General features: G+C 40.5%; 1 protein-coding gene across 1 annotated transcript in view; it reads left to right on the forward strand.

The window, feature by feature from the left end:
• The first annotated feature begins 3363 nt into the window (after positions 1–3363).
• The window catches only part of LOC148542014 (hexokinase HKDC1-like), a 47348-nt gene continuing 36031 nt past the window's right edge, over positions 3364–14680 (forward strand). The window contains exons 1-7 of the mRNA XM_088473882.1: positions 3364–3426; positions 5330–5492; positions 6790–6938; positions 7197–7313; positions 8448–8543; positions 12799–12898; positions 14217–14400. Of these exons, the coding sequence (XP_088330008.1) occupies positions 3364–3426; positions 5330–5492; positions 6790–6938; positions 7197–7313; positions 8448–8543; positions 12799–12898; positions 14217–14400 (872 nt within the window). The remainder of the gene's footprint in view (positions 3427–5329; positions 5493–6789; positions 6939–7196; positions 7314–8447; positions 8544–12798; positions 12899–14216; positions 14401–14680) is intronic.

The raw sequence follows: 14680 nt of genomic DNA on the forward strand, positions 1-14680 counted from the left end.
GTAGCTTTTTACGGAACTCATTTTAAAGCATTGATTTGGGGCGTAGTTCTATTTAAACTCTGCATCTCTATTTAAACTCTGGATGGATCTAAAAATATCCTGCATCTCAGTGTCTTTCTACTCTGGTCTGCATGTTCTCCAGAGTCACAAGTAAAATAATACACTCTAAATGTGAATCTCTTACAAAGTCACTATGTAAGTTACCTGTGAAAAGGTAAAGTACAAGATTCTATATGTAAAATTACAGTAGAAGACACAGAATTTTCTAAGTATTAGGGGCATATGTATCAAAGCTTGATGTGAGATAAAATTTTGATATGTATATATATATATATATATATATATATATATATCACCAACCAATCAGTTACAAACTATCATTTCTGAAACACAGCCTACAAAATGTAAGTTAGAAGCTGATTGGTTTATGATATATATTTCACAATTTTATCTCACATCAAGCTTTGATACATATGCCCCTTAGGCTCTTTTTACACCCAACGGTTTTGTCCAGACTGAAAAACCATCAGTTTTTTTTCCTGTGGATCAGTCCCTTTTCACACACAATGGTTTTGTGCAGTGTGTAATGTTATTGACGGGTATTTGAATCTCTTTTCAATCTTCAAAACTGAAACCGTGGACGGCATCCATCCTGGCCAGTGGTTATCACATATTCGTTCAGTGTGGAAGCCTAATGTATATGTAACTTCCACTGAAGTTAAACAATGGTAAAAAACGTCCAGTTTTTTGCAGGACGGACAAAACCGTTGTGTGAAATAGCCCTTTGTGTGCTTATTACACTCACCTGCTCAATATTAGCAATGAGATGCTTGAACATGGAGTAGATTATGGTGAATAAATTTTTAAAGATTTTGAAAGAAATTGCAACAATTTTGGATCATTTGGTTAAGAAACCACAGTGAAAATGGTGTAAGAAAACAAGTCATTAAGTAAATGAAGTTGGAAACAAAGTTACAGATCTCAACGAGATACCTACCTAACATTTTGTGGTTCTACAACCCAGCAGTTGATGTTGCATGGTAAGGTGATAAGATGAACATAGGGCCTGATTCATTAAGGATCGCTATTGCAAAAATATATAGCCAGCATAGAGACGCCCACTACCGCTATCGCACATCCGTAATACCTTGCAGTCCTGCGTATACTTCGGGAACATTACGCACAACTACAACAAGTCTGACCTTACTCAGAAATTGCTAACCCATCGCATGTAGTGAGTACTCAGGCTGCATATGCCGTCGCAGTGGAAAATTTATGCACGCCATTGTAATAGTATTCAAACGAAAAGGCACGCTTGCGTTTCTCCTACCACTCCCCCGTCACCACCCCCAAACGCTGATGTCCGTCCCTTTGTCTGCGATGGCTTTGTATCTGCGTAGGTAATCGCAATGCCAACTCACGCACGCGCACTGTGATGCAAACGCAGTACGCACCATCAGCCGCTGCTGCAGTTGCCATCCGTAATGAATCAGGCAACATTTTAACTATTGTGTTTCAGTACAGTGTAAAAAATAACACACACATTTTGATTTTAGATGTTCTGGCTCAGTTTTTGCACAGTCACCTAGGCACCAGTTTCCTGAAATGGTCTCACAGAATATAGAACACGTAGCTGTGTGAGTTGGAGCTGCTTGCTACGTTACCAGTCCTTGGGTATTACTATAAGTAATAATAATTAATAATCATAATTTTATTTATATAGCACTTTTCTCCTAAAGGACTCAAAGTGCTTTACATTTGCCTTTACTGTACAAAATACAAAATAAGCTTAAACAAGGGACATTAGTGAAATGCTCGGGTGAATAGGTGAGTCTTGAGTCTATTTTTGAAGGATTCTAGAGTGGAGGCCTCTCGAACTGTGCGGGGAAGTGAGTTCCATAAAGATGGAGCCCCAAAACTGAAAGCTCGACCCGCAGACGAATTCCGGGAGATTCTAGGGCCTGTTAATAGCCCTTCGTCAATGGATCGCAGTAACTGAGTGGGACAGTAAGGGATCAGAAGCTCCTTTAGGTACCTTGGGCCATGGTCATGTTGGGCTTTGTAAGTTAGTAAGCCAATCTTGAAAACAATTCGCCATCTGACAGGCAGCCAGTGAAGGGAGTAGAGAATGGGTGTTATGTGGCTGGAATGGGGCTGGTTGGTTAATAGCCTGGCAGCTGTGTTTTGTACCATCTGCAAGCGGTGCAATTCTTTTGCTGGGAGTCCAAGGTAGAGGGCGTTGCAGTAGTCTAGGCGTGATGATATAAATGCATGTATGACTTTAGGCAGATCTTCTGAGGGAATTAAGTGCTTGATTCTGGCTATGTTCCTCAGATGAAAGAATGAGGATTTGATTGTGGCTGATACCTGATGTTTAAGTGTCAAGCCACTATCCAGGACGACACCAAGATTCTGCACATGTTCAGTGTTTTGTAATTCTGATTCCCCAAGCGTTAAGTTCTGTTGATTGGCTATGCTGTAGCCCTGTCCTGTGACCTATCATAAGGACCTCTGTTTTATCAGGGTTCAGTCGCAGCCAACTGGCACTCATCCACTCCTGAAGCTCAGCTAGGCAGCCAATTAGGGTTGTTATGGGGTCCTTTGTACCTGGAGCAAGGGACAGGTACAGTTGTGTATCATCTGTATAGCAGTGGTAGACCAGGCCATGACGTCTGATTATTTCATCCAATGGTAGCATGTTTACTGCAAAAAGCATGGGAGATAGTATAGAACCCTGTGGGACACCGCATGGAAGTGGCACTGGTGATGAAGAGTTTACTCCAGAAGAAACTCTCTGTGACCTGCCGGTCAGAAATGATTTGAACCAGCTAAGGACTGTGCCATCCAGTCCACAGAAATTTTTCAGGTGCTCAATTAGAATCCCGTGGTCCACAGTATCAAATGCTGCTGAGAGATCCAGAAGGATTAAGATTGAACAATCACCTCTGTCTCTTGCCATCAGAAGATCATTAAGCAAACATACCAGAGCTTACTATAAGTTTACAAAGTGTTTTTCAGTAGAAGAAACCTATATTTCATGTATAACCCCACCCACCCCCGTATGACTTACATCATTGTTGCAAAGTATTTCTAGCATGTAAAACACATATATACATAACATGTTATAAAAAAATGATTGCGCAAATGATTTATTACCTACAGCTTAATCAATGTCTAGCTCTTAGCAATAACCCTTACCCAGGAAGAAGTGTTAATGATTGAACCACTGTAGTGAATCACACCAGCCTTTGTCTCCGCGCTTTGTCAGTTCACTTCTATGGGTTCGTCTTGGACACTCCTAAGCATATAAGCTTCATTACAACTTATTTACGCTTGTAGGCAAAATTCTATATTTTCTCCAAAATGTTTACAGTACATTTGGTATCATTTTGGTTCACAAAGCTAAAAGAAGATCAAATAAAAAAGGTAAGTTTAAAAAAAAAAAAAAAAAAAAAAAAAAACATTTTCTTATTACAATTTATAAATAAATATAATAAAATAAAAAATCTATGACAACTATTTTAAACTATTCTAACTCTCTAAATGTACCTGTACGTGAATGGTTGTAGATACTGTAATGGAATAACTTTGACTACTGAGGATGTAATGTCTAAGGTCTCTCAGCTATATTATGTCTTGAAACTCAGGGGCACTATAGAATTGTGTATCGCTATGATAGTGACAGGCAACCCGATACAGGTCAGGGACCACATTGGGCGGCCCTCTAACTTTCAAAGGGAGCACACATTACTATTAATCTAAGTACTAAGTGTAAATAACACATTTATTCACAATGAGACAAATATTATAACATATAAGCAGGCATTTTAAACAAGTCAAATCTGACAATGAAGAGAGATGAAGCCTCGGAGGGCTGCCAGTAGCCTCGTCGCTGTATGAGGAAAAGGACAGTACATTTATATTTGCAACTGTAGATGTTGCATTGAAGCTATCACTAATGGAATAGAATACAGTATATGATACGTACTTAGATCTATCGTCACTAAAATTGCAACTTGCGATTTTTACTGTTACTACTCTATTTTGTAGCCAGAAATCATTTAAAATGAAATAAATCTTTGTATATCTAAACTGGCAGAACAAGAAGAAATCATCACACGTTACAGGAATTGTTTCTGTGTATATGGGAGGTGCCACTGTAGCTATACATGGAAAATTCATAGTAATCACCAAATATGGATATTTCAGAGAAAATTAATTATTGTTAGAAAAAAAAGTAAAATAAATCACAGCGGATGTGCTGGTGTGTAATATACTCAACAACAAGCACAGAAGGGCCTACTGTAAGTCTGTAGTACTGGGCTAGGACACATCAGGAGCAGGTGGCATTCAGGGCCAGTGCTACCATTAGGCAGCTTTATGCAGCTGTCTAGGGGGCGCCGCTGAGTCCACAAAAAAAATAATTGTATAATTCATGGCTGAGCGGCATATAATGAATTTGTGGCATACTATGAATTTGAGGCAGTGTTAAGAGGTACATTATGATTTTGGTTCTCTGCTGTGCGGCATATTCTATATAGTATATTATGAATTTGGGACACTGCTGTGTGGCATGTTATAAACTGTGGAGACTGATGCGTGGCATATTATGAATTAGAGGGAGCAGGGGCGGTTGGGGAAATCTTGCCTAGGGCGTCCTTTCACCGGTCCTGGTGGCATTGCAGCTGCTGTCTATAAACAAGAGAATGATCTGGGGCGTACATGTGTAAATGTAGCAAAAGCATGCTTTGCATTGTGTACATTGTATGAAGGGTTACATATATAGTCATCAAAGATATGCACTTACAAGATTTAAGGTCATTAACAGGTACATACATCATTATTATTATTTTTGTATTTTTATACATAAAGCAGCCACTACAGAGTCTATATCTGTAAATATGTTTAATAATAGTCTGCACCTTCTGTAATGTAATGTCACACAGGACTTTAGTTAGATGAATGTAGTGTTTACAGTCTGCCTTTTCTTCACTTTATAATCTATGTGGATTTATGGGGTTGTACATAGACAATAATGGAAAATAAAAGTCAGCAATTAAAGCTACAGTAGTGGGACAGCGCCAGCAGTGCAAGGCCCGAGATGACCTGTAGGGAGCCATGTAAGCTTCATTTGACAGTGAGATGAAATCTCATGTTGTATTGACATAGTAAGTAACTCCATGAAATCCTGCCCTCTCATACAGCCAGTGGGTCTTTACACTGTTATTTTTTCAGTCGTCTGAGCTTATGCAACAAAATGTATACCTATAGATTAGCTGCACAGATATAAGCGTTTATTAATACGTGTGCATTTACTTCACATCTGCAGGTCGATCGGTTTTTATATCATATGCGTCTGTCAGATGAAAACTTACTGGATATAATTGGTCGGTTTCAAGCAGAGATGGATAAAGGCTTGAAGAGGGACACAAACCCAACTGCATCAGTGAAGATGCTGCCAACTTGTGTCAGGTCAACTCCTGATGGATCCGGTAGATGATTACAATAAATACATTTAATAACTAATTGAGTTCTGTATTAAAATGTACAAACTATCTGCAAGATCACTGTTTATACTTTATAGTGTTGCAAAAACTCTGCTTTGGTTTTCCTTTCTCCTCTCTCTCCTTATTTAGGAATTCCCTTGTGCAGCCCTTTGAAAATATGCTAATTTTGTATTGCAAATTCCTGTGCAGTGATGTGTAGTTCTGGGAGCGATAGCAGTAACATAACATCACAACAGCCGTTAGCATTGCAACGTTCTAGTACTTGCTTTGCTTTGGAAAAGAACCCTTGTTGCTTGCAGGGTTAATAGACATACTTTGGGTAGTTTGGAATTTGCATTTATGTTATACGTATGTTTGCATATGAAAAATTTTACATAAAGTAGAAAACATGTCACGAGAAAAATGTGACTTGCAGCACAAAACATTGCAGGACATGGTTTATAAATATTGCTGCATCAGCAGTCATAGTACCCGTAACCCACATAATCAGAACCCAAGGGTTTGGTGCTGTAATAGGCAGCGAGGAGGAGATGATGGGATAAGTGAGGGATGGAAAAGCACATGAGGGAAGGAGGGCCCTGCTTGTCAGAGCTTACAATGCTGATAGAATCAATGTAGCAATGTTGGTTAAACCAAATTTGGCTGAAATTATTTTTGAGGTTAGATTGATTACATTTACCCAATTAAGTAGTGGTCTGATTGGATGAAGCATATCCAGTAATCTGATTGTCTGATGACCACATTAGTTTGAGATAGAAGTCAATGGGTCACCCGACTGCACAGGATCCCTATGATCTAGGTGGCTGACAAAATCCCTGAAGGATCAGTTCTGTTTAATATGGCCTTCCACATGTATGAACAAATTGCCCAGAGAACTGATCGGGTCAAATGACGGGGTTGCCACAATGACCACTCATTAATACTGTTGTTCGAGAAATCTAATTAGAAGCCTTAGGGGTCTCTTTAGTAAGGCTTGGATGGAGATAAAGTGAACAGAGATAAAGTACCAGCCAATCAGCTCCTAACTGCCATGTAACAGGCTGTGTTTGAAAAATGACAGGAGCTGGTTGGCTGGTACTTTATCTTCGTCCACTTTATCTCTACCCAAGGGTTAGTAAATAGACCCCCTTAGTTACTGATTAGTAATTGGTCAAGTTGTACATGTGTGGAAGTCGTTTAAATATTTGCCCCTATGCTATTTCTGCCGCCTTGTTCCCCCGCCTTCCCCATGACACACGCATTTCACTATTTTATTAACATGGCCGTTTTGTTTATGGTGCAGAAAAGGGGGATTTTCTGGCCCTTGATCTTGGTGGTTCAAAGTTCAGAGTTCTAAGGGTGAAAGTGTCTGAAGATGGAAAACAGAATGTACAAATGGACAGTCAGTTTTATCCAACCCCTGACGAGATCATTAATGGAAGTAAAGCTGAAGTAAGTTTTTTAGTAGGTGCAATATACTCAGTGCTAATTTACCAGGTGTACAAAATTTAGATCAGTCATTTAAACAAAATGTTTTCCTATGTCAAATATGTCACTTTTGTTATAATAGGTTCATAGCTTCTTACATGCTGAATTCATCCATACGCCTATAACAAAAATGAGAAATGTATACTCTTCCAATATGTGTAGGAACCATCAATCCCTTAAGGATTCCTATTTGCTGTTCTAATGAAAGCTCATTTATTGCAGCTCTTTGACCATGTTGCTGACTGTCTGGGTGATTTCATGAAGAAAAGACAGATTACAGAGAAGATCCCACTTGGCTTCACCTTCTCATTCCCATGCAAGCAGACAAAACTCGATGAGGTAAGACAATTGCTTTGCCACAGTGATGCCTACAGTTTATTATAGTCATTCACAAGGACTAACTTTAGTGCCATATTTTATTGCAGCACTATTCAGTAAGTAATACATGCCGGCCATCATGACAGTTAGATGAGCTTAACAATTACACACAAGGAAATAGCTATAAGAACCAAGTTCATAGAGATTACAATCTAAAGAGCATCTGACAGAACAAGAGGTGAAGGAACATTTGAGTGGACTGTAGGTTGGGGTCGTTCATGATAGATCATATGAGTTAAGCAAGTTATGATAGGTCAAGTTATAAAATCCAAAGTTTTATTTGAGGGGAGTGCTTAAAAGCTTGGAGACTCAGTGTCTGGGGGCATGAGGAAGCCAGTTCCAGAGAATAGATTGCTGATCCTAGATTTGCTGGAGAGGAGGAACAGAGGGCCTGACTCAAACCCGCTCGCAAGCGGGTCAATGTTGGCCCAGTGCGCATGCGCACGACGGAGGCGGCTCCATCGTGCGCATGCGCGAGACCCGGATAGCGACGGGCAAGCTGTCGCTCCGGGTCTCGCTACAAAGGGGGCATGCTGTCGATGTTGACTGACAGTACGCCCCCTTTGGTGGGCGTGCCGGGGGCGTGGCTGCCCAGACGGAGGCGTTCCCATGGGAATGCCTACCGTCTAGGGCCAGCCCCACTGACATCACAAGTGATATCAGTGGGTGGACTTCTTGCTCTGTAAGAGCAAGAAGTCCACTGGGGCTTGTGGCAAAGAGACCCTACCACAAGGGTCTTGTCACAAGTCCGATGGTCTTGACCATCGCGACCATCTTTCTGGCTGCTCGCTATAGCTGTGGGCGGTCACCCACAGGTATACGAGCGGCCAGGAGGCCGCTCTAAAATTAAGAAGGACGGCCCTGATTCAGAGCGAGCGCTCTGTCAGAGCGTCCGGCTCTGAATCAGGGCCAGAGGCAGACAAGTCTGACAAATCTGACCGTGTGTACGCTCCATAACATGCAACATTTCATTGCATTGTAATCACGAATAGTGTTAAGTTTGCTGTCTGTGGTGCGTGACAGGGAGCAGACTCTCTGTGCTTCATATATATATTTAATGGTATTATAGTCCATGTCCTGTGGTTTCTGTTTAAGGGAGTCTTGATTTCATGGACGAAAAACTATAAAGTGAGAGGGGTCCAGCAAACTGATGTGGTCAACTTGCTGCGTAAATCTCTGAAGAAAAGAAGGGTATGTTTTCAATCTCCTGTATGTATAACCTGTATAAAAAGTGGTCTATAACTATAATAATGTCTTGTACAGATATTGGGGCAGTGTGCAGTAGTTTTGTGTCCTATATTTGTAAATAGGCAGATATCAGTAGTCCAAAACAAGACAAGGAGATTGATATGCTGCCTAAATAACTATTTTTGCTCTGTATTTATGGTTGTTAAATCATATAATCACTTACACTATAGGGGATATATATGACTTTCCAACAAGCAGTACGTGGATCCGGAAGTTAGGCATAGGACAGTGTGAAATACAACTTCAAAATTAATCTGATCAACAATAACCACAAATACACAGATAGTATAATGAAATAAAAAAAAAACCCAGTTATTAATAAAGTTAAAAGCAGCTGTGATAATGATGAAAATGATAAATTATACGAATAATAGCATGTAATTAATAGTGGATCATTTAATATATAGAAGTATTGAACTCATGTAAAGTTAAATAGTTCAATAGAGTGAACTTGGACTTCATGCTTGGTTTGTGCTCTGACATGCACTGTCAAGTGTGGGACTTTATATAGACAGGTGTATGCCTTTCAAAATCCTGTCCAATCAACTCAATTTACCACAGGTGGACTCCAGCGTGGGCCCTGGGCAAAGCAATGCTCTGGGGCACCTAACCACCCACACACACAGTATACACATAACATACACAGTATACACATAACATACACACATAACATACACACACAGTATACACATAACATACACACACACACAGTATGCACATAACATACACAGTATACACATAACACACACATAACATACACATAACATACACACATAACATACACAGTATACACATAACATACACACACAGTATACACATAACACACTAAGGATACTGGATTTAAACCTCTGTTTGCTCCTGCTTATACCTTCTAAATCCTGCCTATACCTTCTAAAACTGACGCTATTTGCGTACGCAGTCATAGAGTAAATAAATGCCTTCAGACTTTGAGAAATGTGTTTCCAACGCACAAAGGTTATTATTCAACATAAAAACAGTAGGTTACACGCTGTGATCTAAAGACAATTTATCGCAAAGAAATCATACAGACCCAAGGTACAGTTATACATATGCATGCGCACTGGGACCAGTTACCGGCATCAACAAGAAACCTCCATCATCAGCATCAGCAAGAAGACTCCAGATTGGAGTTGGTACGCACATTTATACCCTTACCGGGAGAAGCAATACAATAGAAAAGTTTGGCATGGTTCCATTGGTTCCCAGTGCGGGTGCATCTGTTACAGGACATTTAACAGGTTGATTCAAATGGACACAGATCAGCCTCCGACAGCCTTTTGTCTTTTTCCCACCGCATGCAAATCTAAGCTGCTAACATTACAAAGTACATTTTGGTGTTTTAACTCTCTACAGTCCATAAGTTGAGAATGCATGTTGCGATCTTCTCACCGATGACACCGGAAAGCTGTAGAGACAGAGTAGATCAGTACACTACCAAACATGATTGGCTTATCATGTACTAAATCTTAGATATCAAATAATCTTTATTTCACAACATTAGTAATAACTGAATAAACGTTGAATATTACACTTTGAAGCTATGGAACCTTTTACTTGAGTGTGCAGCGTGTAAGTATTAGGGGTTTGGGAAAAGACGCTAGTTAGATTTATGTGGTGAGGACTTTTAACTTGGGGCAGATGTGTACGCATGCAGCTAATAAACAGCGTTCACATGCAGGATATTATCCATTCGCTAATGTGCGTATTTAATGTGTATATGGGATATGGGGAGATATGTGTTCGCATAATGCTAATAATATGTGATCTCATGATGCTAATAATAGCATCGCCGTATGTACTTAAGTGTGAGTTTCTCTAAAATGGCGCTGGACGGCCATTCGCAAAATGGCGTCGTGCAGATTCTTATTTTTAAGATGGAGTCTGGTTGCCATTCACAACACATAACACACACACATAACACACACACACACAGCATACACATAACACACACAGTATACACATAACATACACAGTATACACATAACATACACACACAGTGTACACATAACACCCCCCCCCACCGACTCCCGGAACAAGTTCCTTCAGCATAATTCACCAACTGAGGAGATTCGGCGTCCTGTTGATTGCGCGCTGCTCCGGCTCCTCCGCTCTTCTTCATGGGCACTCGGTCATACACAGCGTGACATCGTCATGTCACCTGCGCCGCACAGGCTGCACATCATCTGCAGAAGGTCTTAGTAAGTAAGCGCTCCCGGAGGGTCGGGCGGGGGGGGGTTGTGGGTCTGGCAGATCGGAACACAGTGATAATAAAAAAAATAAACATTTAACAACTGGCCGCGGCTGCAGGGGGGCTGGCGGGCCCCTTGAAGCTTCGGGCCCTTGGGCAGCTGCCCAAAAAGCCCAATGGAAGAGACAGCCCTGTGCCTAACCCTAACCTGCCCCCTGTGGTGCCTAACCCTAACCACCCCTTCATGCACCCTAAACCTAACCCTCTCAGGGGGTGCCTAACACTAACCTCCCCTTGGTGGTGCCTAATCCTAACTCACCCTCCCCACAGCCTAATCCTAATCCTCCCGGGGGGTGCCTAACCTTAATTTCCCCGCAGAGGTCCATAAACGTACCCCCCTTCCCCGGGTTAACCACACATACTTACCTGGATCCTCGTTTGGGATTGCTGACACTGGTATCCTGATCCCATTCGGGATAGTGGTGGCGCCATTTTGCCGGGTGAAGGGATTCCAGTGTCAGTATATCGACGATCTGCATCCCGTCTGCCGTCATGATGACTACATCTCTGATTATGCTTAGTTTTTTCGTTTCTTCACACTTATGGGAAAAATGTAATTGTTGACTATTGAGAGTCAGTCAAACAAATGATGACATCCGAGGAATCACAGACTTGTTGCTGGTAGATCATGCCAAACAAATCTAGTGGATTTTTTTGTCTATGTTTCTAAAGCGATTGATCAGAGTAGTTTAGTGGCCATCAATTATTCAAATATCAGCAACTAATATTTTTGATACAGTGTCACAATTTATTAATTTAAGAGCTGTCCTTTGTGGTTTTAAACGCAATTGTACATGTATACGGCATTAATAAACGCTGATATGCATGCGGTAAGTGGCGTAATGTATCACATTCAAAATGCGATGCTTGATACATCCTGCTATGATTGTTGTAGTCAATAATGTAAGCTTAGATGAAGGGCTGATAACCAGTGGAGAACCTTGAGCTTTCCTCCTGTTTTGTTTAATGTAGTCATTAATGATATTATGTTTGGTTTACATGGGAAATAATGTCTTTTGGCAGATGATTATACAAGATTTATTACATGGTTTAGACTCCAGAAAATGTCAAACAAATGTGTAGCGATTTAGTGCAAATAGAGTAATGGACAGTGTACAAAATGTAAAATCATGCATGGACACATAACTGTACAAGCAGAATTCAGAATTCATGGCGGTGTAATGCCAGGAACATCATTGTCTGACGAGGAGACGTTATTAGTTACAGGAAGCCGGGAGTTATGTTTTCTTTTTACAGGTCACTGGTATGACACCAGCTCAGGTAAACTCAGTTCTGCCTATAAATTAAATTCCAATATAAGCTACTAAACTGTTGCATTGCTGAAAAACTTATCAGGAAACTGTTCTGAACATGTACAATTTAGAGGAGAAAATTGACAGAGGTGACATTATACAAACATTCACTGTAAATATACAGGGCCGCCAGGAGATCTTGTGGGTAGGGATGTTACTACTGGGCTACACCACTTGTAAATACCAGGGCCCTCTCTACATGCTCTGCACAGGTGGGTAATTGCAGGGCACTAGGCCATCTTGGGAGTGTGGCAGCACCTCCCTGGCCACCAAAAAGGCCTGAGCCATGTATTTTTTTACCTCTTCCTCTTCCCCACTCAGTAGCCCTGGAAATAAGTATTTATGGAATTACTCCTTTACTTTTTAGAGACGCCGTGATTGATCCGTGAAATAGCCTCTCAGCAGTTGTTATAGGACTCGTCTAGTAAGACAATTGAAGAACGCATGGGACAAATATATGACTTAGAAAATATTAAGAAAAAAAGCTACAACATTCTCTATGCCCCATAAATACACACAAAAAATCACATACAAAATAGAGGAGCAGTGTGTACTTTCTGCTATAAAGTTCTGTGTTCTTAGATTCAATAATGTAATATATATTTTTTATTTTTAGAACACCAATGTGGAAGTCTTGGCTCTGGTTAATGACACTGTGGGTACAATGATGACTTGTGGATACGATGACCAATTGTGTGAAGTTGGTGTCATTGTAGGTAAAAGAAATGCATCTGTGTTATAGATATAGTGGCACACATTCGTTTATACTGGCTACATCAAGGCTGATTTATTTAAGGGGCTCATGCAGGATTGGCATTTCTGCAGCACTTTACATACATGCACACAAGACCAATAACAGTTTGCCCTTATGGGTAATGGTTTAGGAAGTTAGTAATTTGACATATGAATAGGAATCTAGCCATGTGGTAGTAGGTTGAAGCACTATTCTTCTACAATAGTATGACAGCAGCCATCATTTATTTATTCATTTTTTTAATCAAATTCCAAATAAATATACCTGTTCCAGATGGGCTGGATGTACCCAGAGGTTCTCAAGTCCACTATGCCACTTTAGAGACTCCACAGCACCTGCTCCCATGATCACTGCCACTAGGTACCGGGGTGTGAGGGAAGTTAGGCAGTAGCCAAGAAGCTACGGGAGAACTTCATCTAGTTTAGGCCTACAATTGTGCCAGCAGGTTCCAGCTTTGCCTGATGGAAGGTCCGGCCCCGGCTATACAAAGCTACAAGTAAGGACACACAAGTGGTTTCCGATCACTTCTTAGTAGGCTCCCATATGATGACTATTCAGCAACAGTTGTCCTGGGGTTCTCATCACAAGACTAGTATATGACTGAGCAATTATGTGATCATGAATTATTTTTATCCAGAATGGTCTTGTTACAGAATGATCAGCAGGATACTCTCCAAATCTTCATGACCCCTTTTTTTAAAAAAAAAATAAAAGAAATACTTTGTAATTATTAATTATGAACATTTATTTATATAGCGCCAGCCTATTCTGTTCTGCTGTACAAATAATTGCTTTACTATCATGATTACTGTATGTTCCTTTAGTATAATGTCATTTCTGTTATAATTCCTTGTTTGAATGAAATAAAATAAATAATAAAACATAAATGCAAAAAATGAGATTCACCATTTTCTGCCACCATGTGCTAAGCTTCAGGTCCTATGGCATATATGTAATAGCCCGCGCGGGATGCAGGAACTGGTGCGAATCTGGCGATTTAGCCTGTAGATTTAAAGCAGCAAAAGCAAAGTTGGTTTTGCCTTTTAAATTATTCATACATTAAATCTACGGTGTAACTTGCCGGAATCGTGCCAGTGTGTGCCACTTGCAGCTGTAACATAAGGGCCTACAGTGTGTGTTTATTAACCTGATATGGGCATATGCTGAGATCCTTTGCTGCATCTACAGTATAACCTGGAATTAGTGGAAAAGGGAGGCTGAGGTTTGGGTATAAAGTGGATACATAGATAATGAAGTGATTAATGCTTACATCTCTGTAGGGAGTGGTACAAATGCCTGCTATATGGAGAACCTGAGCAACATTGACCTCGTGGAAGGCGATGAGGGGAGAATGTGCATTAACACAGAGTGGGGAGCTTTCGGAGACGATGGCTCTATAGATGACTACAGAACAGACTTTGATGAAGAAATAGATTTAGGCTCTATCAATCCTGGGAAACAGCTGTAAGTCCTTTTATATATTTATTTCCATTCTTTGATAACATGCAGGTTTGAATTTGCCATATAGCAAAGTAAGCAGTCTGGACTTAAAACTAAGAAGTCAAGACCCAACTTGTAATGTCTAATTGGCCGCGATTTGTAGCAAGCTGCGCATCTGTCATGTGGTTGCTTGTACATCATTAACAATTTCAGATTCTGACTGTATGCATCTGAGGGGTCTATTTACTAAGCAGTGTTAGGAGACAGAGTGAAAAGTGAGAATACTGACATATAGTCGTATTAA

This window comes from Taudactylus pleione, unplaced genomic scaffold (assembly GCF_031769625.1).
Source record: "Taudactylus pleione unplaced genomic scaffold, aTauple2 ptg000016l, whole genome shotgun sequence".
NCBI lineage: Eukaryota > Metazoa > Chordata > Amphibia > Anura > Myobatrachidae > Taudactylus > Taudactylus pleione.